Source organism: Symsagittifera roscoffensis, chromosome 7 (assembly GCF_963678635.1).
Source record: "Symsagittifera roscoffensis chromosome 7, txSymRosc1.1, whole genome shotgun sequence".
Classification (NCBI taxonomy): Eukaryota; Metazoa; Xenacoelomorpha; order Acoela; family Convolutidae; genus Symsagittifera; species Symsagittifera roscoffensis.
Window position 1 is genome coordinate 58,898,971 of NC_087068.1, and position 27,794 is coordinate 58,926,764.

At 38.5% G+C, this 27,794-nt stretch overlaps 2 protein-coding genes and 2 non-coding genes across 5 annotated transcripts in view; all 4 read left to right on the forward strand.

Moving 5' to 3' along the window:
- Positions 1-4,590, forward strand: part of LOC134850877 (uncharacterized) — a 34,880-nt gene extending 30,290 nt beyond the window's left edge. For both annotated transcript variants that reach the window (XM_063866636.1, XM_063866637.1), the window contains exons 15-16: positions 1,767-1,902; positions 3,962-4,590. In XM_063866636.1, coding sequence (XP_063722706.1) covers positions 1,767-1,902; positions 3,962-4,256 — 431 coding nt within the window. In that variant the 3' untranslated portion in view covers positions 4,257-4,590. The remainder of the gene's footprint in view (positions 1-1,766; positions 1,903-3,961) is intronic.
- Trnas-aga (transfer RNA serine (anticodon AGA)) lies at positions 2,864-2,945 on the forward strand. Its single transcript has one exon. It is a non-coding gene; the product is annotated as a tRNA-Ser (tRNA).
- A 1,190-nt stretch (positions 4,591-5,780) lies between the features above and the next one.
- LOC134850879 (uncharacterized) lies at positions 5,781-27,049 on the forward strand. Its single transcript, XM_063866639.1, has 8 exons — positions 5,781-5,924; positions 7,823-8,044; positions 9,026-9,229; positions 12,499-12,634; positions 14,230-14,425; positions 15,563-15,724; positions 25,824-25,958; positions 26,229-27,049. The coding sequence occupies exons 1-8, from the start codon at positions 5,789-5,791 to the stop codon at positions 26,877-26,879; spliced, it is 1,842 nt and encodes a 613-aa protein (XP_063722709.1). The 5' UTR covers positions 5,781-5,788; the 3' UTR covers positions 26,880-27,049.
- Trnas-aga (transfer RNA serine (anticodon AGA)) lies at positions 13,595-13,676 on the forward strand. The gene has a single exon. It is a non-coding gene; the product is annotated as a tRNA-Ser (tRNA).
- Positions 27,050-27,794: the final 745 nt, after the last annotated feature.

The following is a 27,794-nucleotide window of genomic DNA, read 5'->3' on the forward strand; positions in this document are numbered from 1 at the left end:
CCGAATTTTCGTTTCTCGTCTAAAATCCTTTTCTCCGAATTTTCGTAGACTCGCATTAATTCTTTGTTTCTGGCCTGCCTGGTTTTACCGTGTTTCGTTTTCTGAATCCTGGGCGGTTTCTATAATATGGGTTGTCGTTTCCGACCCCAACTTCTCTTTCAGGATATCTATGTCTAAGTTCTCTTTGGCGATGATGGCCAGGTGGAACTGGTCGATCCAATTAGTCGATTGGGTAGGTGGTTCTACAGTATGGTTCAGCCAAAAGGCGGGAGTTCCCCGCAGATTCGAATCAGTTGACTGCGCCATATTAAGATGTGTTCAAATACCACTGGTATACTAAAGCTAACTAAGCTAACCTAAAAGAATAAAAGTAATTGTGTTGAATTACAACTGACTGTTGTCTAAAGGGAATAAAAGTGACGCGAAGTCCTATGACCTCCGTATAAAGCACAACTGACTGGCAGCTAATTAGCTGCTAGGTGAGGGTTACTACGTTAAAACACAATCACAACAGGCACAAACACCTTTTCTCTTCAAACCAAGTGAATTGAACGGCTTTAACGGTATAATCTTGGTGTTATTTTTTGCAAAATAAATTGCACCGAAAAGAAGCTTGCAAATTCCAAATAATATTTGTCCTGGTCTTTTTGTCTAAAACTCACCAATTTTGAGAGAAACGAGTTCGAGATCGTTGTTTTAGTCCAGGTTATTTGGTTGTTTCAAACCGTCGCTATAGTAGTAGCTTCATCAGCACTAAATGCAGTGAAAATTTGATAAACTGCAAAGACAAGCGTGAACAAAAATCAAGCCAACTTTATGAAATATGTCGAAATTGGGCAAAATTTTTCTGCCTATTGAAAAGTGAAAAGGTTTAATAGCCCAATTGTTTTTGAATTGAGAAAAGATTCGGTACAAGTGTGATAAGGGCCATAAGAACCTAACCGCGTCCCTGATGTAAATAGAAAGCGGGTCGTTTCGGTTACCTCCCCCCCCCCCTGAAAAATAAAAACTGAACTGAAAATGGAAATAGAAACTTGTAAGAAGATTACAAAATTGGATCAATATTACTACGACAAGACGGGCTGCTATCCAGATATCCAGAGCCTTGAATCAACTCGGAAAACTGCAAAAAAAAGGTAATACATGGCTATTCAGGAAGCATTTGGACTCATACTTGTGAAACTTAAATGAAGAAAACGGCAAAAAAAACAGGAAAAAAGACCTGTTTGAGGCTAAATGAGATGAAATTACTTCGTTTCGTCCTGTACTAAATTGACAGCCAGCATTTCTTAGTAATATTGATCCAAATTAGCACAAAAATTGATTTCGACTTTTCATTTAGGGAGGTATAACCGAAAAGACCCTAGAAGTCCTAGATACTAGACTCAAAATGGAGCAATTTAGTGCTTAGGTAATTTCAACAAGTATGAAATAAGTTAGAGCAAATAAGGCTGGTTAATTAGGCTTGAGAAACAGTTTTGAAAGGGCCGACCGGCGCATTTGATTTAGTAAATTGTTCTATTTTAGACACCTCTCTCCTCTCCCACTTGGTTTTTACCGGGACGGGAGTCGCCTCCTCTATCACATTTGTAGCCATTTGTAGGGTTCATAAAGGACGTGTTTTGAAAACAGCCTGTGCTGTATGTTATGTTTGTGATTTATTCTTCCTTCCTTCCTTTCTGTCTGTCTGTCTGTCTGTCTGTCAGTCTGTCTGTCAGTCTGTCTGTCTCTCTGTCTGTCTGAGTGTCGTCTGTTGTGTTGCGTAGGTGAGCTGCCGTGTGGGTGTCGACTGAGGAACAGCAGAAGCAACACCAACAACTACAACAGTAGCAGCAGTCCCGCCAGTCCCTCATTCCTCACAGCTGCTGCAGCTGCCTCCGCCTCACCATCTTACTCCGAGAGGTACAGCTCCCATCTTATTATTTCGCCGCCTTTCCTCTTTTAACCCCCCTCTTCCCCCCCCTCCTCCCACCAGTGGAATTAGCTCGCGTGGAACATTAGTTGGCGCAATCCTGCGTCAAAACGATGTTACGGAGACGACGGCTCTTTTCCAGTTTCCCCCTTTCAAATTCAATACTGAAAAGTATATTTAACGTTGTCATACTCATAATGCAATGAAATTTGGCGTGGTCAACAAATTGACAATTCTGAACAAATTTGTTCTTTATACTTTACAGCTTGAAAGGGGGAAACTGGAAAAGAACCGAGACGACGTCTAAATGAAATCAATTTCGAGCTTTGGCATTTGTAATGTCGGTGGGTATTCACAAGTACCAAAATGATAAATCAGTCCCATTTGTACCAAAATAAAAAATCAATCCCGTTAGTACCAAAAATATTCAACTGGCTTAAGACTATTAAGCCGACTACTTTAAGCTCTTGGTTTAAGGTCGCCGGTGGGCGCGCTATGCGCGCGTCGCCGCTTTGCGGCGATAACCGGCTCTAATTTTCGTATAGAGTCCTACCCTCTGTTGGCAAGCTCGCAACACGTTGGCGCGACTGCGGCGGTCACAATTCTGCTGTTTAATTTTCATCTGTTTGAACAGTAGAAAATTAATGTAATAATTCGTTGGCTCGCAATTCGACCAATCAGAAATCGAGTTGAATAATTTTGGTACAAATGGGACCGATTTTTCATTTTGGTACAAATGACCGTTGGTACAAATGGGACGTCACCGTAATGTCAATTGTAAATATGTATAGTATGGATTTTGGTATTTGGTGGTCATGCAGTTGTAGCGCCCTGCAAGGATGGCAATTATTTTGTGGATTTGGCTTTTATTGAACAGCAGCAGTGAATGAATATCTAAGCAGTGTCAGAATACTAGTGGTCTATACTCAGTTGGGGACAGTGTAGTATCAAGCAGTCGTGGCCGAGTGGTTAAGGCGTCTGACTAGAAATCAGATGGGATCTTCCCGCGTAGGTTCGAATCCTGCCGACTGCGAATATTTTATTATTCCAGTTCTTGAACAATGTATAATTCATAGGAGTGCAGCCAGTATTTAGACAGCCGCGTATGGAGACAAAAACTGTATGAACCAATCAGAATCGAGAAAAGACATAAATAATCCAAAATAAATAATAATTATTTATTAATTTCTTCTTTGTCTCGATTCTGATTGGTTGAAACAGTAAATACTGACCAGTCTGAATACGCGGTTGTCTAAATACTGACGTACTTTTCTTTTCTTCATAATGTTTTGCTTTGGGAATTGTTGTGAATGGGTGCCGGACATCAAGCCGACGGGACTTCAAGCCGAATCGTAAAATTAGGGACTTCAAGCCGAAAAGTTCCTCATAAACTCGTGAAATATAATTATTTTGAAAACTTTTTTGAAGAATTTCTGAATTTCATGATCTTTCTTCACAAGTTATTGGCGTTTTCATAAAATTTAAGCCTCCAAATGATGTTTCGGAAAGTTGAAAAATAAAACATGGTTGAAGGCTTTTTTCATGTTTATAATTTATGCATTTCAAAAACCGGCTGATGTTATTAACGGATGCCAATCACAAGTGGTGCATTGTCATGAATAACGTTTATTATGGACTAAACTTGCCAAAATTTTTGAAAAACAACGTTTTACAGATAATAAAATAGTGTTTTGAGGTGCTTGTAAAGTTTTAATTTCGGCTTGAAGTCCCTTCGGCTTGAAGTCCCGTCGGCTTGTTGTCCTAGACCCGTTGTGAATTCCCAAAACAAAACATTATTCCCAAAACTTTGTTTTGTTTTGGGAATTCTAACCCCCCCCCCACACCTTTTAAATCCTTGTCAGATTTTCCTTGACAGGGATGAACGTTAAAATTTTCTCGAAAACTACAAGGATTTGAGACGTCAATTTTTCAGCCTAGATTCGTAAGACTAGTGCATTTAAGCAAATAGGTAAACATTCACAAACTTCTGAAAAAATCCGAGTAAATAATAAGTGGTTAATGAGTGTGTTGTGTTGTGTTGTGTGTCAGAGTGTACGAGTGTGTGAGTGAGTACATGAGACTGCTGTCCACTGTCATCTACTCCCTCTCGCCCGCTCTGCTCGCATTCTTCTCCCAACTGGACAGACTGTGCATGGAAGAGGCGGCAGACTACTCAGTGCCCAACCACTCCCTCCTCCTCTATGTCATCTGCAGGTGCACCATCCACTACATCAAGAACCAGGCATCCACCACACAACTCAACTCAACTTCTGCTGCTGCTGCTTCCCACTCACGTCACGTCCTATCAAATCACGTCCTATCAAATTATAACTCAACACACTAATCTAGTTTACATTTCTAAAAGCCTCGGTACTACTATGATAGAGTGGTCCCTTGACAATAACCAGGTCCCTTGAGAATAAGACACCTAGAGCTCTCAAATCCTTGAATAATTATGATTGAGCCCTTCAGAAAGATGTCGCAGTATATTTTCATAAATTTTATGTTTTGTTATCTTATAAAACCTCCCCCTAACCATTTTAAAAATAAAAATCTAAAAAAAACCGCCAATAGTGGGTTTTGATGGCAAATAAGTCAACCCAATCATATGGTTGTTAAACCGTAAAATAAAGTAAAGCGAGCAAATTTCAATATATAAACAATAGTGATTAAAATTTTCAATCTGAAAAGTTTTAGGCTGAACATATTTTGCAAGATTTTTGAAACGAATAATTTATAAACCAACTAGTTTTCAAAATTTTGAGTACTAGTTTTGAATAAAAGAAGACAGTGCTTTGTTGACAATTGTCGCCAATTGTTGATATAACTTCTAAATTTTTACCGGACAGAGACAGCATGAACATTAATATATTCTTGTGTTCTTCATGATAAGTTTGTCCGCAACAAATGAGAATGGTTTCAAAGAAGTGCAGACCCATTTGAGCCCGTTGTTAACATTTTTGGCAGGTGCGGAAGATGCAAATTTGTATGAGACAGAGTTGATTTCTGTTCGTTTCTTCATGATAATTAGGGTGTAATTAATTTCGTATATATTTTGTTAAAACCCTGAGTAATCTCTGTAGCACACACACATTTCCATTTTGTTGCCCGCAAGTTGTTTGAATAATCCAAAAGCAACTCATTTGTTCTCGCAATCCTGCATTTCACAGCAAGCTGTTAAGTCTGTGATAATTAGATGAATTGTATGCAGGCTTGTAGTGTATTGAAATTTCTAAGAAATGGCGTTCAGCGCGTAAGTTAACTTCAAATGTTCAAGTTGTCCAATTAGACCTTAGCTAGTAACGGAAATTAAGGCCTACTTGAAAACTAGTTAATGGAATTATTCATTATAGAAAATCTATTAATGGTGAGCCATCAATGGAAATTAATTTTCGCGTCATTAATTGTTGAGAACCCTTGGTAGAACCTATTAAACTAACTAAAACTTCCTCCCCAATAAAGAACCAATTGAAAAGTTAGGTCATACAAAATTTCTGCGTAACAATTTTATGGATTTTGTGTATCATTTTGTCTTTGTTGATATTGGAAAATGAGTTAGTTTATAAAAGAGGATTTACGTGTTATTGTGTAAATCCATACAGCTTGTTAAATGAACAGATGGATGTTATGCTGAAATCAATCTATTGAAAATTACGTTGGCGTTTAGCGGTTTAGACATCTTTGTATACTTACTTCGAAACTCATATTTTTAAGTAGAAATCATGAAATTCAGATTTGAGTTTGATTCTGTATTAAAGTGACTTACTTTGCTATCATTCAATTGCAATAATTTGCCCAAACAAAGAAATAATAAAGTGCATTGAAATAGCAGTAAACCATGAAATGTGGATGTTTGTTTCAGCAGAGTCCTTGGTGATGCTGAGTGCGAGACTGAGTGTGTCGTCGGAAAACGTCAACCCAGTGGCACTCCTCACCTCTCTTCTCATGCACGACTACATGTTGCCCAAACTCATGCTGAAGCAGGCCCCCAATTTCAACGTGTCAGCTGGAGGTAAAATCAACGCATCAGAAAACGTAAAATCATTTTTTTTTCGGGAGCTGCATACAAGGCTCGGGCGATATTTTTGTAGTGTTCGTCTTCTAAATTATTGAGTGTCTTTCAGAAGTTAAAGTCATGTTGTTAGAAGTTAAAGTCAGCTTGCGAGCGCTAGTGTATTTGTACGACCCTTCTTTTTTCTACCCTAACTCGCTAACAAAAGTGTCATTGAAAGTGTTAGCTTATATGGAAATTTCGCTGTAGCATTGGTAATTGCATAGCATCTCTTCTTTGCTTGATTTTTGGCTAGTGTTTGTCATCAAGTAAGCGTCCGTGGCTGACTGGTTAGTGCTTAATATTCAGAATCTCTAGGTCGCAGTAGGTCGTGGGTTTGAATCCGAGACGTAGCCGAATTTTTACTTATTCGAGGCTTATTTCCACTTCTTATTGCACTTAATAGAGCTGCTTTTTGTAGTGTTCTCGCCAAAGTTTTGCAAAGCAGAGCTTCGCTTCTGAGTATATTTCGAAAAACAGAACTGCAGATTTATTTAAGCATTCATTTGCTAACTGTTTTTAAGAATAATGAACGTAGTGAAGACTCTCATATAGGTCTTGCTGATTTTTTTTCTGGAGATGCCTTAAAAGACACTGTTAAGCTTCGGTGAGTGTTTTTGAAAAAAATGGCCATCGAAACTCAATTTTCCCTTAAGTAAATACTTTTTACGAGTGAAAATTTGTAGGGAACTACAGATGTTTGACGCATGTTGCATCTAAAACATAGGTTCGGAGAACTAATTAAAAATAATGAACGTAGTGAAGACTCTTATATAGATGTTGGTGATTTTTTTCGGTTTTTTTCTACAGGATAAAGTCTTAAAATGCTCTAATGACTACAGGTATGCATTCATACATATTGATGCGTTTATGAATGCACTTAGGTATATATGCACTTTTTGAGTTCAATCGAAATTCATCTGCTGAAAGTGAAGTAAATAGCACTCTCCAAATACGGACGTGGAAATGGCGCTAAAAACGTGAACGATTTCTAGTTTCGAAAGTGGAATTTAAGTTTTGGATTTCCAGCGGAATAAAAATTATACCTGTTGATCCAGTTTTTTCAATTTGGGTTATTGTTATCAAAAAATGCCGATCATAAATTGTTCTAGAAGTTAGGGCATCGATTTTTTTTGAAATTCCAGTTGAGATTTTTTAAATAAAGTAAGTGTTTTTTTAATGTTTACTTGCGTTCATTACTCTTTTCCAATCTTCGATTGGCTTTGTTTAAAAATATTCACACAGGTGCATCCAGCTATAGCTGGGGCACTAGTTTACTTTCCAAGCGAATGTGGAGCAAATGCGGAGATTCAAATCCAGAGCATCGAAATAGTTATTTTTTGGTCGACTTTTTGCTGCATAGCTTTGGCATTTTGATAAACTGTAGCTGCTTTATTGATGGCTAGTGTAAGTAAAATAACAAGCAGTCGTGGAGCAGATGTGAAAACGTGATACTCCTAATTTCAACAAGCTTTTTTCTCAAATATATTTGTTTTCTTTCTTATTTCACTTTGTTTTGCCTGTTTAGAGCTTTTTTGAATTTTTCTCGCTTGTTTTTGGGAAGCGGATCTTCCCCTCTGTGTGTAAGATTTTGTCGTTCCTCATTTGTTGGAGGATCTGGTTCATGATTTCATATCATTCAAACATTTTTCAAGTGGTTATAAACATGTCTTAATTACCCATTGAGCTATCCACCCACGCGAGAATAGGAGGTAGATTGCTAAATTGATCCGCTAAATGAGCCAAATATTTCTTCATTCGACAGAAAACTCATCATTTTTTTCACTAGGCATTGCTTGTGGAAGTCTCCTGCAATGTTTTTTTTTTTGAATTATTTCAACTAACTTCTTGTTGTTCAGGGTCCTCGGAGACGCAAGCAAGTGCTCAGAGGAGACTGTTCGCAGCACCCTACACCTCTGTGACCTGTCAGGGAGTGCACTGTGTGAGTGACATCTGTTCTCTCTCCAATGCATTTCCCATCATTGATCTAGTGAGGCCATTCGTGACTGTGCTTAATCATGTGGGCTTCATCTGTCCAAATGCACTGGCAGACTCTTTGCTTCCCATCATGAATGAACATGGTAGGTTAATTACACTGTGGTAGGTCAACAAACCGAAAATTAATTTTGTTATGTAACATAACAACAAAGTGTCATTGTTGTTATGCAATTGTTACGTAATTGTGATTTAATTTCCGTTATTCTGATGCAATTTCGGCTTCAAGATATGGCGGTTAGTTGATTATCCGCCGATTGCACTCTTTCTCCTACCCTCTTTCCTTCTCCATAACCCACCTAAGTTTTTCAACTTTACGTGCCTGTTAATCATGCAAGCAAACATGAAAAGCGTTTAATGAAAAGCAAATATGTTTGATGATCGGCTTTAGTCCAAATGCCAAAATTAGTTACCAGCTGACAATGTAAACGAACTTCATCTGTTGAAAATTCACATGTAGTCTTGATTGAATACAGCAGCGTAGTGCCGAACTTTAATCTGCCCCCAGGAATCTTTCAAGAAAAAATGCTGTTGCTTGATTTGCGAGTGTAAATAATTAAATCGAATGCAAATTTGATGTTCGGCCTGGAATGGTTGAGGTCGTGCAGTTTAAAAATCAGTTGTAAGTTTATGTTTTTTGATTGTTAGTTTTTATGAAACTGTACTACCCATGCTGGTTGCTTGTCGCTGAAGCATTCTACCCGGGAAAGAAACATAAACCCTCAAAAATTGCATGGAATTTTAATTTTAACAAGGATAACAAACAACAGCTGTTTCCGTGCAGAGTTGAACAGTTCATACGTTGGTTTAACTCCACTTATGTACCCACTGAATTAATTAAAAAAGGAGAGCCTGAAGTGTTATCTGAAATGATGTTGGATTTCAAATATTGGGTGTTTTCAACTGAATCATTTAATCAACAACTCCTTTCGCTTTATTTAATTTTGAGCAAACTAGTTGAAATTTTAAATAATGATTTGAACATTAGCTTTAATCAAAACAATTAATTATGATTTCAAAATTGTGAAATATTTTTTTATATTTCGTCATTGGTGGTTTGTGTACAGGAGACATCAGTAACTTTCTGAAGGGAGACCCCCTGAAGACAACAGGATGGGCCAACATCTACCTCCTCCTCTCTCCCATTGTGAAGGAGCTGCTGCAGAACAGTCTCCTCTGTCTGTTCGAGACATCCGCACCGCCTGTCTCCACTACCCTCCCAATGTACTCGGCAGGATCTTTGGGGGAGCAGCCTTTTTATCAGAGTCTAGGTTAGACAGACCGCAGAGAAGACACGCTGAATATAATAAGCGTCACAAAATAAAGTTAAAATACAAATGATAAAGAACGACGTTTTTTTTTCAAGCAAATACAAATTTTGAGCTTCAAGTTTAAATTTCTGATTTTTAGTGCAATTTCGAGCGAATAAAGCAAGCAAGCAGGCTAACAATAGCTTATTTAAGCTATATTTAAGCCCAGCAAAGTTGCTTTCTCGGAAAAAAACATATTTGGAATTTTTTACCGCCATTTTGGAAATCAAGAACTTGAACAAAATAAGAGGGTTCGAACCCGGGCAGGGTCGGATGTTTGTAACGAATTTTTTCGTATACTAGTTGAAATACGTCCGCTCTATAAATTCAGGCATGTTATTGGTAAATTTCTTTTTTTTTCAAATTGACTGGTACTGCTAATGCTCATAATTGGCTTGCGTCTATTAGCAAATATGTAGACTCATAATTGACGTGCGTCACGTATTAAGTTTTGTAGACTCAAAGTTTTATTCAGTTTTTCCCAGTTGCGTTATCGGTCTTTTTTTGCCTGTGTTTGCGAAGTGCAACTTCGCCTCTGTGTTAATGTGTGATTTAGCGATTAATGAGTTTGTTTCCTGCTAAGCGTAAGTATTACCCCCCCGCTTTTGCTATAATGTTTGTTCATTTTAAAGTGCTGATGAACGTAGTATATAGGTCGTGATGATTTTTTCAGGAAAATCTTAAAATTTGTACAGGCTCAGAAGAAGAAGAAGAAAGAACACCTGAATTACTATACAGTAAAAAGCCGAGGCATCAGTATAGCAAAGTGTAAATAATAAAGTTGGTTAAAATTTATTGGTTACATCAAACAAAAACACAACATCAGAAAACAAGCAATAAACTGGCCTTCTTCCTTTTGATTTGTCGAGTCTTCCAAAGCGTCCTTTGTATTTGCAAATTTGATATAATATTTCTTTTGCTAGGCAAACGTTCAAATGTCTTTTGGTAAAAGCATTTCCACATTTTATACAGGTTTTGGATCTTTATTCAGACTTGGTTCCTTTTTTACTGAAATATAAATTTTGTAGACCCTGACGCTGTTGTTGTTATTGGCCCTTGTCATGTTCGTTAGTTTGAGATGGTTGTAATAACCTTTCTCATCGATAATTGCTTGGTTCAGTGCATCCACTGGGTTTAGCGTTTCAGATAAGAGTCTTCGTTGGAGATCGCGATTTCTCATTTTGAATATGAATACATCTCTTATCCATTCCCGTTCTGCATTAATACTGTTTTTGCAAGGTCTAGCTAAATCAGATAATGCTCCCAAAATTGTTCGTAGGACTCTCTGTCCTTCTGTTTTCGGCTCAAAAAATTATATCGTTCAAACGTAATGTTCACTGGTTTGACAAATGCTGCGTTCAAAAGGTCGAAAAATTCTTTGAAGGAAATGGATAAGACCTTCACCTTGAGTGTTTTCGAGGGAACACTTTTTTCCCTCGGCTACTAAGGCCAAGTAAAGGATGGATTTTACTTTCTTGTCTGCTTCGTTTCTCCTCACCCCCCCCCCTCCGAATTTTCGTTTCTCGTCTAAAATCCTTTTCTCCGAATTTTCGTAGACTCGCATTAATTCTTTGTTTCTGGCCTGCCTGGTTTTACCGTGTTTCGTTTTCTGAATCCTGGGCGGTTTCTATAATATGGGTTGTCGTTTCCGACCCCAACTTCTCTTTCAGGATATCTATGTCTAAGTTCTCTTTGGCGATGATGGCCAGGTGGAACTGGTCGATCCAATTAGTCGATTGGGTAGGTGGTTCTACAGTATGGTTCAGCCAAAAGGCGGGAGTTCCCCGCAGATTCGAATCAGTTGACTGCGCCATATTAAGATGTGTTCAAATACCACTGGTATACTAAAGCTAACTAAGCTAACCTAAAAGAATAAAAGTAATTGTGTTGAATTACAACTGACTGTTGTCTAAAGGGAATAAAAGTGACGCGAAGTCCTATGACCTCCGTATAAAGCACAACTGACTGGCAGCTAATTAGCTGCTAGGTGAGGGTTACTACGTTAAAACACAATCACAACAGGCTCAAACACCTTTTCTCTTCAAACCAAGTGAATTGAACGGCTTTAACGGTATAATCTTGGTGTTATTTTTTGCAAAATAAATTGCACCGAAAAGAAGCTTGCAAATTCCAAATAATATTTGTCCTGGTCTTTTTTTGTCTAAAACTCACCAATTTTGAGAGAAACGAGTTCGAGATCGTTGTTTTAGTCCAGGTTATTTGGTTGTTTCAAACCGTCGCTATAGTAGTAGCTTCATCAGCACTAAATGCAGTGAAAATTTGATAAACTGCAAAGACAAGCGTGAACAAAAATCAAGCCAACTTTATGAAATATGTCGAAATTGGGCAAAATTTTTCTGCCTATTGAAAAGTGAAAAGGTTTAATAGCCCAATTGTTTTTGAATTGAGAAAAGATTCGGTACAAGTGTGATAAGGGCCATAAGAACCTAACCGCGTCCCTGATGTAAATAGAAAGCGGGTCGTTTCGGTTACCTCCCCCCCCCCCCCTGAAAAATAAAAACTGAACTGAAAATGGAAATAGAAACTTGTAAGAAGATTACAAAATTGGATCAATATTACTACGACAAGACGGGCTGCTATCCAGATATCCAGAGCCTTGAATCAACTCGGAAAACTGCAAAAAAAAGGTAATACATGGCTATTCAGGAAGCATTTGGACTCATACTTGTGAAACTTAAATGAAGAAAACGGCAAAAAAAAACAGGAAAAAAGACCTGTTTGAGGCTAAATGAGATGAAATTACTTCGTTTCGTCCTGTACTAAATTGACAGCCAGCATTTCTTAGTAATATCGATCCAAATTAGCACAAAAATTGATTTCGACTTTTCATTTAGGGAGGTATAACCGAAAAGACCCTAGATACTAGACTCAAAATTGAGCAATTTAGTGCTTAGGTAATTTCAACAAGTATGAAATAAGTTAGCGCAAATAAGGCTGGTTAATTAGGCTTGAGAAGCAGTTTTGAAAGGGCCGACCGGCGCATTTGATTTAGTAAACTGTTCTATTTTAGACACCTCTCTCCTCTCCCACTTGGTTTTTACCGGGACGGGAGTCGCCTCCTCTATCACATTTGTAGCCATTTGTAGGGTTCATAAAGGACATGTTTTGAAAACAGCCTGTGCTGTATGTTATGTTTGTGATTTATTCTTCCTTCCTTTCTGTCTGTCTGTCTCTCTGTCTGTCTGAGTGTCGTCTGTTGTGTTGTGTAGGTGAGCTGCCGTGTGGGTGTCGACTGAGGAACAGCAGAAGCAACACCAACAACTACAACAGTAGCAGCAGTCCCGCCAGTCCCTCATTCCTCACAGCTGCTGCAGCTGCCTCCGCCTCACCATCCTACTCCGAGAGGTACAGCTCCCATCTTATTATTTCGCCGCCTTTCCTCTGTTAACCCCCCCCCCCCCCCCCTCCTCCCACCAGTGGAATTGGCTCGCGTGGAACATTAGTTGGCGCAATCCTGCGTCAAAACGATGTTACGGAGACGACGGCTCTTTTCCAGTTTCCCCCTTTCAAATTCAATACTGAAAAGTATATTTAACGTTGTCATACTCATAATGCAATGAAATTTGGCGTGGTCAACAAATTGACAATTCTGAACAAATTTGTTCTTTATACTTTACAGCTTGAAAGGGGGAAACTGGAAAAGAACCGAGACGACGTCTAAATGAAATCAATTTCGAGCTTTGGCATTTGTAATGTCGGTGGGTATTCACAAGTACCAAAATGATAAATCAGTCCCATTTGTACCAAAATAAAAAATCAATCCCGTTAGTACCAAAAATATTCAACTGGCTTAAGACTATTAAGCCGACTACTTTAAGCTCTTGGTTTAAGGTCGCCGGTGGGCGCGCTATGCGCGCGTCGCCGCTTCGCGGCGATAACCGGCTCTAATTTTCGTATAGAGTCCTACCCTCTGTTGGCAAGCTCGCAACACGTTGGCGCGACTGCGGCGGTCACAATTCTGCTGTTTAATTTTCATCTGTTTGAACAGTAGAAAATTAATGTAATAATTCGTTGGCTCGCAATTCGACCAATCAGAAATCGAGTTGAATAATTTTGGTACAAATGGGACCGATTTTTCATTTTGGTACAAATGACCGTTGGTACAAATGGGACGTCACCGTAATGTCAATTGTAAATATGTATAGTATGGATTTTGGTATTTGGTGGTCATGCAGTTGTAGCGCCCTGCAAGGATGGCAATTATTTTGTGGATTTGGCTTTTATTGAACAGCAGCAGTGAATGAATATCTAAGCAGTGTCAGAATACTAGTGGTCTATAATCAGTTGGGGACAGTGTAGTAACAAGCAGTCGTGGCCGAGTGGTTAAGGCGTCTGACTAGAAATCAGATGGGATCTTCCCGCGTAGGTTCGAATCCTGCCGACTGCGAATATTTTATTATTCCAGTTCTTGAACAATGTATAATTCATAGGAGTGCAGCCAGTATTTAGACAGCCGCGTATGGAGACAAAAACTGTATGAACCAATCAGAATCGAGAAAAGACATAAATAATCCAAAATAAATAATAATTATTTATTAATTTCTTCTTTGTCTCGATTCTGATTGGTTGAAACAGTAAATACTGACCAGTCTGAATACGCGGTTGTCTAAATACTGACGTACTTTTCTTTTCTTCATAATGTTTTGCTTTGGGAATTGTTGTGAATTCCCAAAACAAAACATTATTCCCAAAACTTTGTTTTGTTTTGGGAATTCTAACCCCCCCCCCCACACACTTTTTAAATCCTTGTCAGATTTTCCTTGACAGGGATGAACATTAAAATTTTCTCGAAAACTACAAGGATTTGAGACGTCAATTTTTCAGCCTAGATTCGTAAGACTAGTGCATTTAAGCAAATAGGTAAACATTCACAAACTTCTGAAAAAATCCGAGTAAATAATAAGTGGTTAATGAGTGTGTTGTGTTGTGTTGTGTGTCAGAGTGTACGAGTGTGTGAGTGAGTACATGAGACTGCTGTCCACTGCCATCTATTCCCTCTCGCCCGCTCTGCTCGCATTCTTCTCCCAACTGGACAGACTGTGCATGGAAGAGGAGGCGGCAGGCTACTCAGTGCCCAACCACTCCCTCCTCCTCTATGTCATCTGCAGGTGCACCATCCACTACATCAAGAACCAGGCATCCACCACACAACTCAACTCAACTTCTGCTGCTGCTGCTGCTTCCCACTCACGTCACGTCCTATCAAATTATAACTCAACACACTAATCTAGTTTACATTTCTAAAAGCCTCGGTACTACTATGATAGAGTGGTCCCTTGACAATAACCAGGTCCCTTGAGAATAAGACACCTAGAGCTCTCAAATCCTTGAATAATTATGATTGAGCCCTTCAGAAAGATGTCGCAGTATATTTTCATAAATTTTATGTTTTGTTATCTTATAAAACCTCCCCCTAACCATTTTAAAAATAAAAATCTAAAAAAAAAACCGCCAATAGTGGGTTTTGATGGCAAATAAGTCAACCCAATCATATGGTTGTTAAACCGTAAAATAAAGTAAAGCGAGCAAATTTCAATATATGAACAATAGTGATTAAAATTTTCAATCTGAAAAGTTTTTGGCTGAACATATTTTGCAAGATTTTTGAAACGAATAATTTATAAACCAACTAGTTTTCAAAATTATAACATGCAATATGCATGCGGACCTGTCTATCATAGTTGCTTTTTCGAGGGACCACTCTATCATAGTAGTACCAAAGCCTCAGTTGGGTCATCTAGATAAATTTCAGGTCCGCGTTTTTTTGGCAAATTTTCACGAAGACTTTTTACGACCGCTTTCGAGCGGAATAGTTGAAATTTTGATACGGAAAACAATTCCTGGAAAAGCCGGAATATAGCGAACTTGCGGAAGATTTCATAATCGTTATCGGATCATCATTCCGACAATTTCGCCGCTCAGAAAATTTCTTGATTTTGGCGTTGGGAGAGAAGAGTGTTGGGAAGGGCGGGTGTTGTTAACTATTCTACCTCCCCTATGGTAGCTTGTTACGAACTGGCCCACTTTAAAGGAGGAGTTGAAAAGTTAAACAGATACTTGTTTTGTACCTTGTAACGAATAGCAATGGGGGAGAAAATCGGCCAACAGGCCCTAAAGGGCTAATGGAAGTCGTTTGTCAGCATCTAGAAATGAAGTTGAGAAACCCAATATTTATCATTGGGAGTTGACGTTAAACTGAATGTATTGGTAATTAAGAGAGTCGATACTATTATAATGAGTTAGAAGTCTCGGAAGTTGAGTTGATGCAAATAGAATTACATGCACGACGAAGTGCAGATTGGGGCTCTGAAGAAACGAGAGATGAAACTGCTGAAGAAATTCAAGGACAGTCTGAAAAACCTCTTCTGTTCACACGAGAAGTCGCCTAATTGGACTGCAGATCAAGTGAACATGTACAACGTCAGCAGACCCCAGGTAAAGACAGGGATGCAATTGGTATTGTAGTTGTTTATTACACCAGCATAACTTTTGTTATAGTATGAACTCTCATTTTTTTTCCAACCTAAGTCGCAAATATTGTTGCGATGCAATTGTTGCGACAAAAAGTATTCATTTTGGAAGTGTTCTTTTTGATCCAGCTATTAAGTACAGCCAATGTTAAGGATATTAACAAATTAGTAATTGCTCGATCTTGGGCTTGAGGCGAAAATCCGTCGCAAGCCACGTGTCATACCTCAATGTATGAACGTTTGATTCCTGAATCCGAATGGATCGACAAACAGATAAGCTAACGCGGAGCGAGATAAAACGACCAATTTAAGCAAAGGTTTATTCTTGCTCTGACCGTTCATTCGGTCTGTGTTCGAGATGAGATCTCTCAAGGTCGATTGACCGACTAAATGTATGTTTATGGCATGCAACATCATAAACATATGTAACAACATAAATCATAAGTGTCAATGTATATATATCTGAGTTTTGTCGGTCCATGCCGGATGACACCACGATTCGTAGCATTAATAAAGGGCAATAGTTTGCACCAAGCGACGATTCGCAGCAGGCGAAAATTGGCAGCGAGTTGGATGAATCTTGATTGCAAGTTAAATGAAACGGCGAAAAAATGCAAATTTTGAGGCGGAATTGACTGATTAAAATCAGCGAGCGGATACGTGAATTTTTCACTTTATTAAAAATTGAAATTAGTTGTCATGAATGATAATGTTAATTAAGAATCGATGAACGTGGCGAATGAAGGGCATATACTGTTTTCTTTAAAAATTTCCTTCTTAATTTTTTTTGTATACTGCGTTCATTGACTCTTTCCAACGGTCTGTTGGTTATGTTTCATTGATTTTCCTTGTCAGATTTTTTTTTAATTTAAAAAGCTTTTCAACGATTTTTTCTTAATGTATCGCTGTGTGTGAAATCGTTTTATTTATAACCGCTAAGAATCAGGTATACGTGGAAGCAATTGAAGGCAATAGGTCAGAGCCTCGTGGTTGAGTCATGAAAGATTCCAGTTCACAAATCCCATTGAAATAAAGACAGCTTGCTGAGGCTCTTTTGTGGTTTGACTTTTGGTATAACCAACTGGATTGTATCAAGGTCATAAAGATACCAAATTAGAGGTCAACCAAAGGTAGCAGATGTTTCTAGCACCAGAATGAAATCGAAATTGATTGACAGATAATAAATGAACAAAAACTAAATGAGTTGAGTGAATCAATTTAACCACTATGACATTCCCTTTTTGTAAAAATGAAAAGATATGAATAATTAACGATTCGAAATTTAATTACTCAATTGAATGTTTTGACTTGTACTAAGCAACTAAATTTTTTTAATTTTTTGACTAATCCAGTCAGCTCTTTGCCTAGACTCTCCGAGGTTTTATTTACATTTTCTGTTCACTCCTTAGGAAATGTCATCAATCATCACTGCCCCATTTTGCCGACAGCCGTTCTTTTTCTTCCGCTCCTGCATGAGGCCATATCGTCTTGACTACTTTTCGAGTATTGTCTTCCTCCCCGTTTTTTCTTTTCGTCGCCTGGATGGGTATTTTCTGTTTGTCCCGAGGGCGCATTCGTTGTTTGCGCCGAGGGTGCGTTCGGCTCGTGGAATACCTCCGCCGCTCGCTTTCTTTCTTTCCCTGATCGCGTTCCCGTCGCCTGTACCACTGAATTTTGCGTTCTCTGCCTCGCTCGCACTCGCACTCTTGTTGGAGCTGAATTTTTCTGATAAGTGCCCTTGGTGGCTAATTTCCTGCGTAGTTCCTGCGGAGTCTGCTGTTTTGGTATATTGTCAGCGGCCCGTTTCTTTGGTGTAGTTGTGTTTCTGATAGCTACTCGGGACTTCTCAAGAAAGCTACCATTAATCATCCTTATTGTATGCACGCTTTCCGCGACTTTTTTTAGAATTGAGTAATTTTAACCTTTTAATGTATCGGTCCCCCGTTCGTTGGAACACTAATCCCGATGGTCCAGCCGCTGTGCTAGGGTCCGCTGTCGTTCTTGACGACGGTTCGTTGTCCTGATTAATTGCCTGATCGTCCGTTAACTGAATTGGGTGGTTTCGAGTGCTGTCACAATATTCCGAGTCTGACCTGATCCCTCAATTAGTGTGTGCTGGATTAGACATTTCTCGTGCCACCGGATCACGTTCATTTAAACAGGCAGATTAAGATTTAAGTACGTTTGACCAGTTCAAGTTGTTTAGCGATGACTATTTGGTTAGGTTTCTCAACACCGTGTTTGCCTTCCGACCATGATGTGCTTCAAATGGTGTACTGTTAAGTGTTTCATTGTTCGAAAATCGTAACGCTCCGAGGACCCGTTCGAGTATTTTATCCAAGGGTTCCGGTTTTTCCTCACGCGCATCTCATGTTTGTTTATATGATTTAAGGAACTTAAGAATTTTATCCGAGTGGTTTTTTCCGCAGACCATCGCTGATGGCCAAAGCGAGAATCGGTCGACAGCTACTATTACGCTTTTTTTTAGATTCATTTAAATAGCTAAAGGGCCCACAGAAATTCAATTGCAATGATTCATTTGGCTACCTTGCTTCCGGAATTCAACCTAGATCTCTCCTGTTACACATAGATTTAAGATTCTTACCCGCCGCGATACATTATCTTCAGTTTTCCGCCATCGCTGCGATGTTCCGGTGAACAATAAAAAACCAAATGTTTTTCGCCGCCGTGAACATATTTGATTTGCCATGGTGGTAGTGGTGCATTCTGTTGTTGATGGCTTTGTGTAGAGTGTTGGATAAGACGAGCTTGTCGTCCATTTATAGCGTACATGGAAAACCTTGACAAACTGCGAGTTTTGACGATGCATGTTGTGGACTTTCTGCTGGATATCCGGGTCCTTTGCTCTTACCATCTCGTAGCCAGCTGGTAATTGAGGTTCTGAGGCGTATTGCGATGCAATGAACCGGAGGTTAAACCATTCAGGGAGGGCAGTATTTTTTTGGACCTTACAGTTTCGCGGGACTAAAAACGTTATGCAGTTTTTCGGGTTTTCGGGTCCACCGGAGGAAAACTTTCTCCCTTGATCTCCGAAGGAATGGATAGGACGATGTTCGTTTTCAAGCTGCTTGTTTCAGTCGTAATTGCATGCAGTTTAGTCTCTCCATTTACTTCCTCCACTTTATCATCTCCGCTGTCACTCGTAACGATACTCGGATGCCTCTTCAAAAAATTTTCCAGCTTTCGGAATGTTTTTTCAATCGTTTCAGTTTTATTTTCGATTGAACTCTTGCTGCGTTTCTTAAATTAAAAATCGCTCTTTCGGAATGTTTTCTCCATCGTTTCAGTTTTATTTTCGATCGAATTCTTGCTGCGTTTCTTAAATTAAAAATCGCTCCAACTGTTTTTGAGTTTTCGGCGGCGTATGCAAATTGCTGCCTTTTGATTGGTTGAACGTTTATCGCATGCTATTTGGCCCTCTAGCGGCTGTTTTGTTGATCGAAATTTGCATAATTCTTTCCTGTTGGCTGATATCTTCTCATTTGAGTTATTGCTGATTTTTTTTATCCAGTCCCCCAAATAATTTAGATTTTATAAATCCGAGGGCGCTACGAATAGAATTTATCTTTGCCACTGTAAACATACTATCATAATTTAAAACTGGTTTTGCTAAACTATTTGAATTTCGGGATAAAAAAATCTGCCAGTCCAGTTTTAGCCCCCGGTTTATGTTCCACTTGGAAGTCGATTGGAGTTAATATCCCTAGCCATCCTTTTAGCGGCTGAACAATCTTCTGTTTTTTTTTATTATTCCCGTTCAATAACGATGCCAACGCTTTATAGTCGGCAATTACTTTAAAAGTCAATCCCAAACCATAACTTCGATAAAACTCCGCACCCCATAATACCGCCTGCATTTCAAATGCGCTTGTTGAGTACCTCTTTTCGGCTAATTTAAAATAACGCGATGCAAGTGAGATCGGCCGCCACCCTTCGGGTCCGAGTTGTTCAAGCACGGCTACCAATCCGTGATGTCTTGCGTGGCAGACACTCCTAATATCTTTGTGTACATCAAAATGTTTTAGTTCCACAATTGGCATTCCGGTCTTCACTAATATTCGTTTTTCCTGCTGAGTAGCAGGCGTAACGGCGCCGATGCTTCAGCCAGCGCCAGCATATATTTACGCAAACTGTGGATCGATCACATAAACGATTTGAGTTGCGATAATGTGCGAGGCGGTTTAAGTGATTCGATCAGTTCCGTCTTTCGGATGAACGGGGTAACTCCTGTCGAGGTTATTTTATGCCCGAACCACTCTTATTCTCGTTGCGCGAAACGTTGTTCGCTCTCCGATCCTTTTGTTGTTGTTTTATATATCATCGATGAAGGCATGTGCCTGTGGAATTTTGAAAAAATCGAATCCATAACCTTTTGAAATTCCGCTGGCATCGTGGTTTACCCGTAGAAATCTGTTTTAAATCGGTACGTTCTTGTTGATTTACCCCCAAATAACGAAAAGCTTCCCTGCACACTAGTTTTCGGTCTGAGCGGCAGTTATCCGTAAGCGTTAATTCCATAAATATATCGGTAGTTTCTTTGCTAATTGTCTGTGCGACCGTGTTCACAAGTTCCTCGATATTCGGCATTTGGTTTTTATTTTTAAGCACTTAATTATTTAGTTCACGAGCTGCCAGTGCGAGTTTTACGGAGCCGACTTTCTTAACCGTTTTTTTTTGAACTGTTTTTTACCGAGAAACGAAATATCGCTCCTAACAGTCGTCAAATTCTTCGATGTGCCCTTGGTGCAACAATTTATTTATTTCCCTAGCTACTTTTTCTTATAAAATTATGAGGACTCGTCTACCTTTTTGCTGAATGGGTGTTGTGTTTTCAAAAAATCTGCCTGCACCATATAACTCTTGATCTTATAACTTACCGCGTAAAAAGATTTGAAAATTGCTTACTAAAATAATCCTGCCACGCTTTTCCTCGGCGTTCTCATTTTGTAGTGGCATCACGTGCTCCCCCGGTGCCTTCTGTGTTAACTGGGGTCCCAGTTCAGCCATCAGGTCCCGTCCAATTATTGATGGAGGGTTTCCTCCAATCACTTTAATGGATGCTGACGTCGCCCAGCCATTGGACGCCAAGTTCACCTTCATCGTTGAAGTAAGTGGAGCGGATTGTTTCCTTAATCTTGGAATGCTCGATCCTCCGGTGTTAAGTCGCATAGTTTCACTACTGCGGCGCCCAGACATTTGGAGCTTTCCGATCGTGATGATCGATACCGGCGATGCGCTATCGATCTTTACGCTAGTCCTTTTCTCGTTGATTACAATTGGTAGTTTTGTGCCTGCAACTCGCAGTTCGGTGCTCTTTTTCGATCTAATCGATATAACCAAGTAGTCTCTTGAACTCTCCGAATCCCACGAGTGCTGTTGCGGCGGTGATGTGTTAACCCACCCCACGGAGCTCTTGCTCTGTGACGTGTCGTCACCCATTCGGAATGATTCAGGGCCAAGAAAATCACGGACAACATGATTCCGAGCGGTGGCCGTCCGCGACTCTTTCGCTTCACCCGGTATGTCCTTTCAAAATGGCCCACTTTTCTGCAGAAATAGCATGTCGCCCTTTTTGCGGCGCATTTGCTCATATGCTCGCTAGTAAATCCTGGCTTATCGCAGTTATAGCATCAGCGTTCGCCCACTTTTGTTTCCCTTCGGATTTGTCCTCTCCCTTGGAATTGTCTACGTCGCGGCCCCGGTTTTTCCGGTATCCGCCTCTGATTATACCCACCGGTTCTTTTTAATCTGCAGTCCTCCTCCGGTCGGTGCACTTGTAGCGCTTGATCCCTCGGCTGTCGATACTTAAGTCTATTCGTATTTTTCAGCCCTTTCATATGACAGCGCTATGAGGTACACTTCTTCTGGGGTTTTCGTCTATCTACATAGCTCTTTTTGAGCTTCCCTGTTTGTCATATTGACGATAAAGATGACTCTTAGTATCCTTTCCTTGTCTTCAGTAATCCGAAGGTGCATCTTGCTGCAAGACCGCTTAGAGCTGAATGGAATGCGTTGCTTGCGCGATAATAGTTTGAACACTTAATAAGTCTGATTCTGTTCCTTTTTGAATTCTCCATCAAGGGCATCTGGCGCCCTTGGATAGCGCGTAGCCCCCAAGCCCAGGTGTGGTCTCCTTTTTAGCAGTTCGTCTTGTCCTTTTTCCCCGAGGCACTAGTATAAGTTGGGAATCAAATTTGTTCTGGTTCCAATCACAGTTTTCCATCTACGTCCGCTGCTAAGGCCGCTATTTGCGTTGGTGTAAAAGTACTTGCAAAGTAAAAATTTGCCGAATTTATCGAGTGTTTTGCTACCATTCCCCACTGGAAGCGGTTGATCCAGAACTCCCAAAGCATTGTTGGTTCAGCTGTTTCGGGGGCCAAAAAGACAAAATTTCTAATGGGTTTTCTCCCACCCTGTCCTGCTTGCTGCGCCCTGTTGAAGGGCTTGATTTCGTGTCGTTTAATTTCCAATATCAATAACCAACTGGATTGTACCAAGATCATAAAGATACTAAATAAGAGGTCAACCGAAGGTAGTAGACGCTCCGAAGGTCAGTACCTGTCAATTGTGTCTAGCACCAGAATGAAATGGAATAAACTAAACGAGTTGAGTGATTTGATTTAACCACTATGAAAGTTTCTTTGAAGTTCGTTTGAAATTCCTTTGCCAAACAAAAGGCTAGTTATGCTCTCGTAAAAGTGAAAATTCCGCGAAAGAATTTTTTAAGTGGATTAACCAGCGGAAAAAATTTTTACTTATCAAAAAAAGTTTTTAATCACAAAAGATTCTGACTCAATATTTACACAATTTTATAGGTGATTTTTTGTTCTTTGGTTTTTAAAGCTTGAAAGTAAATCTGTTTTTTCGTCAATGTTCTTAAACCAATTGGTAATATCCAGTTTTCTGTGGGCTATGTTGTTTTTCAAGGCATCTCTTCGCATTTTGCTATTTGTTATTGCTGCAGTTTTTAAGTGTTAACGAACGAAGTTGTTTGGTATTCGGGTGTTTTCATGGGTGTCGATTTCAATAGAAGTCATAATTTCACCGCACAATTGGCAAACAGATTTTCATTACTGATGCTTTTCTATCGGTATTTTCTCGCGTTTTAGAACTAATTCATTTTTTCCTGGTGATTTTTTAGTGGTTGTAGATAGTATCACGTTGTGATGGAAAATATCCATTTCAAATTTTATTCCGATTTGAATTCCATGCTATCTCGGTTAGCTCATTACCTCTAAGCGGATCACGTGTTTTTATGGAAAAAAAGTGTTTATCATATAATTTTTCGAAAGTCAAAGAGCTTTAACATGGTGTTTTTTTCTTAGAAATTATAAACTTGAAGATGTTCAGAAAATATTAATCAGTTCTCGGTTATCTTGGTCTTTGTTATTTTTCGAACTTTCTGTTGACCACCTCTTTGTTGGTATTGGCGAATTGCAACTTTGCCTGCGTTGATAATTAGAAGTGCTCAAAACCCTGCATAATTGTTCAATCGTTCCTTTTAACTGTTGCTTGTGCTCCTACTACTAGTGAACTCACTGATTTCCATTTGCTGTTAAATTTCGCCTTGAGTGAGCGGAACAAACAGAAATTTGTCCATGCAGGCGAAAAATTCAATTGAAACTCCCATAATATTCTTGCGACCAATTTCAGCTGGAGATGCCTTAAAAGACACTGTAAAAGCTTCGGTGAGTGTTTTTGAAAAAAAATGGCCATCAAAACTTAATTTTTCATTAAGTAAATACTTTTTACGAGCAAAAAGTTGCAGGGAACTACAGATGTTTGACGCATATTGCATCTAAAATAAAGGTTCGGAGAACTAATTAAAATTAATGAACATAGTGAAGACGCTTTTATAGGTGTTGGTGATTTTTTTAACGTTTTTTTTTTATAGGAAAGGGTCTTTAAATGCTCTAATAACTACAAATGTGCATTCAGACATATTAATGCATTTATGAATGCACTTAGGCATATATGATTTTTTGAGTTCAATTGAAATTCATCTGCTGGAAGTTACGTAAATAGCACTCTCCAAATAAGAAACTGTGGAAATGGCGCAAAAAATGTGAGCAATGTCTAGTTTAGAAAGAGGATTTATTTTTTTTAGATTTCCAGCTATTGATCCAGTTTTTGCAAGCTGGGTTTATATTGTCTATAAAGCCCCAGTCATAAACTTTTCTAGAATGTCAAAGAGCATAAAGGGCATCTATTTTTTTCTTCGAAATTCGAAAAGTGAGATTTTTTCAACAAAGTCAATTTTTTTTCTGTTTACTTGCGTTCATTACCCTTTTCCAACTGTCAGTTGACTATGTTTTTTCACTACCAATTTTTTGATTGGTAAAAGAATGCATGATTGTTGTTCGTGAATTTTTTCGGAGAAAGCTAATCTTTCCGGTCGAAAAAAGATGATAAGGAACATCCTTTTTGAAGAATAGCGGTACTTTTATAAAGAAAGCAGAAGTTTTATCGAGCAGTTTTATCGAGCAGTTAAAAACGAAAGACAAATAAGTCTGGAGCCGCTATTACGTTCTATATTGAACTTCCAAAGACTAATAAGCTTTCAAAGTAAAAAAAAATGCGAACAGCGCCGCCTACACCAAAATACATTGTCTCAAACAACTTGGTGGTTTTTCTTTTTGATTTCCATTTTCTTTTTTTTTTGAATTCGAAACTTTCATCGTGTTTTTTTAAATTTGATTTATTTTTTTTACCGCGACAAAATATGGCGTGGTGCAAATTGCCCCTTTTCAGAAATACTGCGAATTGTTGCTTGCGACGAATTGCTCTGATGCCGACTGTGGGTTCTAGAACAAATGAAGGAAGAAACTGAGGGGGATTGATTGATCTCTCATTCAGTGAGAGCAGATATGTCAGTGAAGCCAACGCCATTAGCTTTTAAGAGAATGAACGTAGTGAATACTCTTATATAGGTTGTGATGTTTTCTTTTTGTTTTTTTTTCTTTTTGTTTTTTTTTCTTCTGGAAAAGTCAAAATTTGTTTACGCGCTCAGTTTTGATTTTTTTGCGGTTGGACGTGTGATTTTTCTAAAGTTAAGTGCATTTCCATTGTTAGGAAGGCAAACTCAACTATCGAACAGCTAAAGTTTAAAGGTCACGAAAAATGTGATCAAATTCTGATTTCGAAAGTGGAAACTAATTTCAGTGATCAAATTTCTGATTTCGAAAGTGGAAACTAGTTATCAGATTTATCAGCGTAATAAAAGTTTTAACTATTGATCCAGTTTTCTCAAACAGTTTTCTCAAGTTTTATCGAGCAGTTTTATCAAGCAGTTAAAAACGAAAGACAAATAAGTCTGGAGCCGCTATTACGTTCTATATTGAACTTCCAAAAACTAATTAGTTTTCAAAGTAAAAAAAAAAGCGAACAGTGCCGCCTAGACCAAAATAACATAGTCTCAAACAACTTGGTGGTTTTTCTTTTTGATTTCCATTTTCTTTTTTTTTTGAATTCGAAGTTTTCATCTTGTTTTTTATCTGATTTGTTTTTTTTTACGGCGACAAAATATGGCGTGGTGCAAATTGCCCCTTTTCAGAAGTACTGCGAATTGTTGCTTGCAACGAATTGCTCTGATGCCGACTGTGGGTTTTAGAACAAATGAAGGAAGAAACAGAGGGGGATTGATTGATCTCTCATTCAGTGAGAGCAGATATGTCAGTGAAGCCAACGCCATTAGTTTTTAAGAGTAATGAACGTAGTGAATACTGTTATATAGGTTGTGATGATTTCTTTTTTTTTTTCAGGAAAATGTCTCAAAATTTGTTCACGCGCTCAGTTTTGATTTTTTTGCGATTTGACGTGTGATTTTTTTTAAAAGTTAAGTGCATTTCCATTGTTAGGAAGGCAAACTCAACTATCGAACAAACAACAAAAGTGTAAAGGTCACAAAAAACTTGATCAAATTCTGATTTCGAAAGTGGAAACTAGTTATCAGATTTATCAGCGTAATAAAAGTTTTACCTATTGATCCAGTTTTCTCAAATTGGGTTAATTTTAACAAAAAACTTAATTTTCTGTTGGATTAGGTGGAAATACTGGGTCAGAAGTTGAACAGATTTGTGAAGAGTGGCTCATCTCGAGCAGCTGGGCCAGGAGCAAACGCAGTGGATGCCGAGAAAAACTTTGCTGACGATGTCCCCATTTCAGTTCTGGACGACCAGGTAATTGTTTTCGGAGAAATTGCGAGTCAGCTGTAGGGCGGACAAATGGGAAAAATATAGTTAGCTATAAAAGTTTAATTGTTAAACAAACTTTAGAACATAATGTCCGTTTTTTTGGTTCGAAATAAAATTTGGAAAAAAAGTGTTTAAAGAAGTTGAATTTTGTCGATGAAGTTGTTATATTTTCTTGTTTAAATGTTTGATCAGGACAAAATGGAGAATGAAAAGTATTTGCGCACCAAATTGAACTGGTGTTATTTTGATGTGCAGGTTCTGAATGGTTGTCAGTTGGTGTGGAGCACGGCTGAGGGCAGAATCTCCCTGGTGCAGGCTCACCACATCATAAAAGCGAATCTATCTTGGATCGAACACGAACTGCACGTCTCTTCCCTCAATCGAACCAACATTCCATCCCCGTCTGCAGGTCAACAAGAACAACAAACCCGAACAGCAGCATTTCAACCTGCTTCGAGTAAATCTGCAATGAACTCGACTGATTCAAATACAACTGAGTTCCAGATACCGTCTGCACCTGTGTGTGGTCCCTTGACTTGCAATTCTGGGAAGATACACAGTTTAGAAAGTCTTAACCAGCAGTTAGACTGGGATAACTTGTTTTGCGTAGACCTGGGCATTTCAAAGTTGGCGCTGAAAAAATTGATTGTCAACAGACCTGAATTTCAAGACGAGTCAATGCTTCTAACGGGAATGGCGGAATGTTTTGAAAGTGAACAAAGTGTGAGTAAAAATGAAACTATGACAGATTCTGATTTGGTCGAAGATTCATTTCAAAAGGAATATTCGAAGATGGAGACCAATTTTGAAGTGGATATTGCAAATCAAAGACTCCAAAATGAACAGAGTGTAGCGCAGCAACGAAAAATAATGATCAATGAGATTCGCGAAGCGTTACATTTGTAAATTATGATAAAAATATCAGCTATGTTTGCCATAGGAAAGCACAAAAAATCCTTAAATTAGATGTAAATTATCCAAATTATGTAAAATGCACCTTAAGTAGCTTAAAGATATTTATTTTGAATGTTATATATTTTTTTGTAAATTTTAGTAAATGTAAATACAAGTAGAATGGTTTCGTTCTTGCAAAATCATCTGATTGTTGTTTAATAGTTAAATGGAAAATTAGCTGCATAGATTCTGAAGATCCTGATAAGATTGATTTGATCAGAATAAATGAAATTATTGATCAGATTTTTTGTAATAAGTCGATCAGAAGTTACTCTGTAGTTAGTTCAAGTCCTAGCATATGTGCCAAATTTTTGAATTGTAATGCATGTTTCTTGTATCAAAAGTTGTTGAATCAAATTTGAATAATGTACAAGATACGAAACGTAAATTAATTTTGATGTCTTTCTTGCTTTTGCTGATTTTTGAGAAGAAGCAAAGTCATTCAAGTTAAGAACGAGCGATGAGATTTACAAAGCATTAATAGTTGAGTGGCTTTTCACTTTTCATGATCGTATTTTAAGAAAAAACTTCAGGCTCATTTAAGCAACTTTGTTGGCTTGTCTTCTGATTTGTTTTTAAACTCTTCAAATTCGTTAAGGAATGCGTTCGAACTCGCTTATTACAATTTAAAAAATAGCGTAAAAAACGGTAACTGCTGAAGAAATTTGAACCATTTCCCAAAGTCAAGCGAAAAAATCGTAATGACAACAAGAAAAAGAGAAAACAAGGATAGCCGGTTACTGTGCAATGTTTTCTCAAATTAGTGTTTTTTTTCTGCATTATGTGATAAAAAAATCTGAACAAAAGACAGTACAAAAAGTCAATTGGAAAACAGTTTTTGAAAATAATGACTAGAAACGAAAAAAA

Excerpts from the sequence above, each read along its gene's own strand:
- LOC134850879 (XM_063866639.1), top strand. The coding sequence starts at position 5,789 with ATGCTGAGTGCGAGACTGAGTGTGTCGTCGGAAAACGTCAACCCAGTG. Across the intron at positions 14,426-15,562 it reads TCCACTACATCAAGAACCAG|AATTACATGCACGACGAAGT; the intron begins GCATCCACCACA and ends TGATGCAAATAG. Across the intron at positions 15,725-25,823 it reads ACAACGTCAGCAGACCCCAG|GTGGAAATACTGGGTCAGAA; the intron begins GTAAAGACAGGG and ends CTGTTGGATTAG.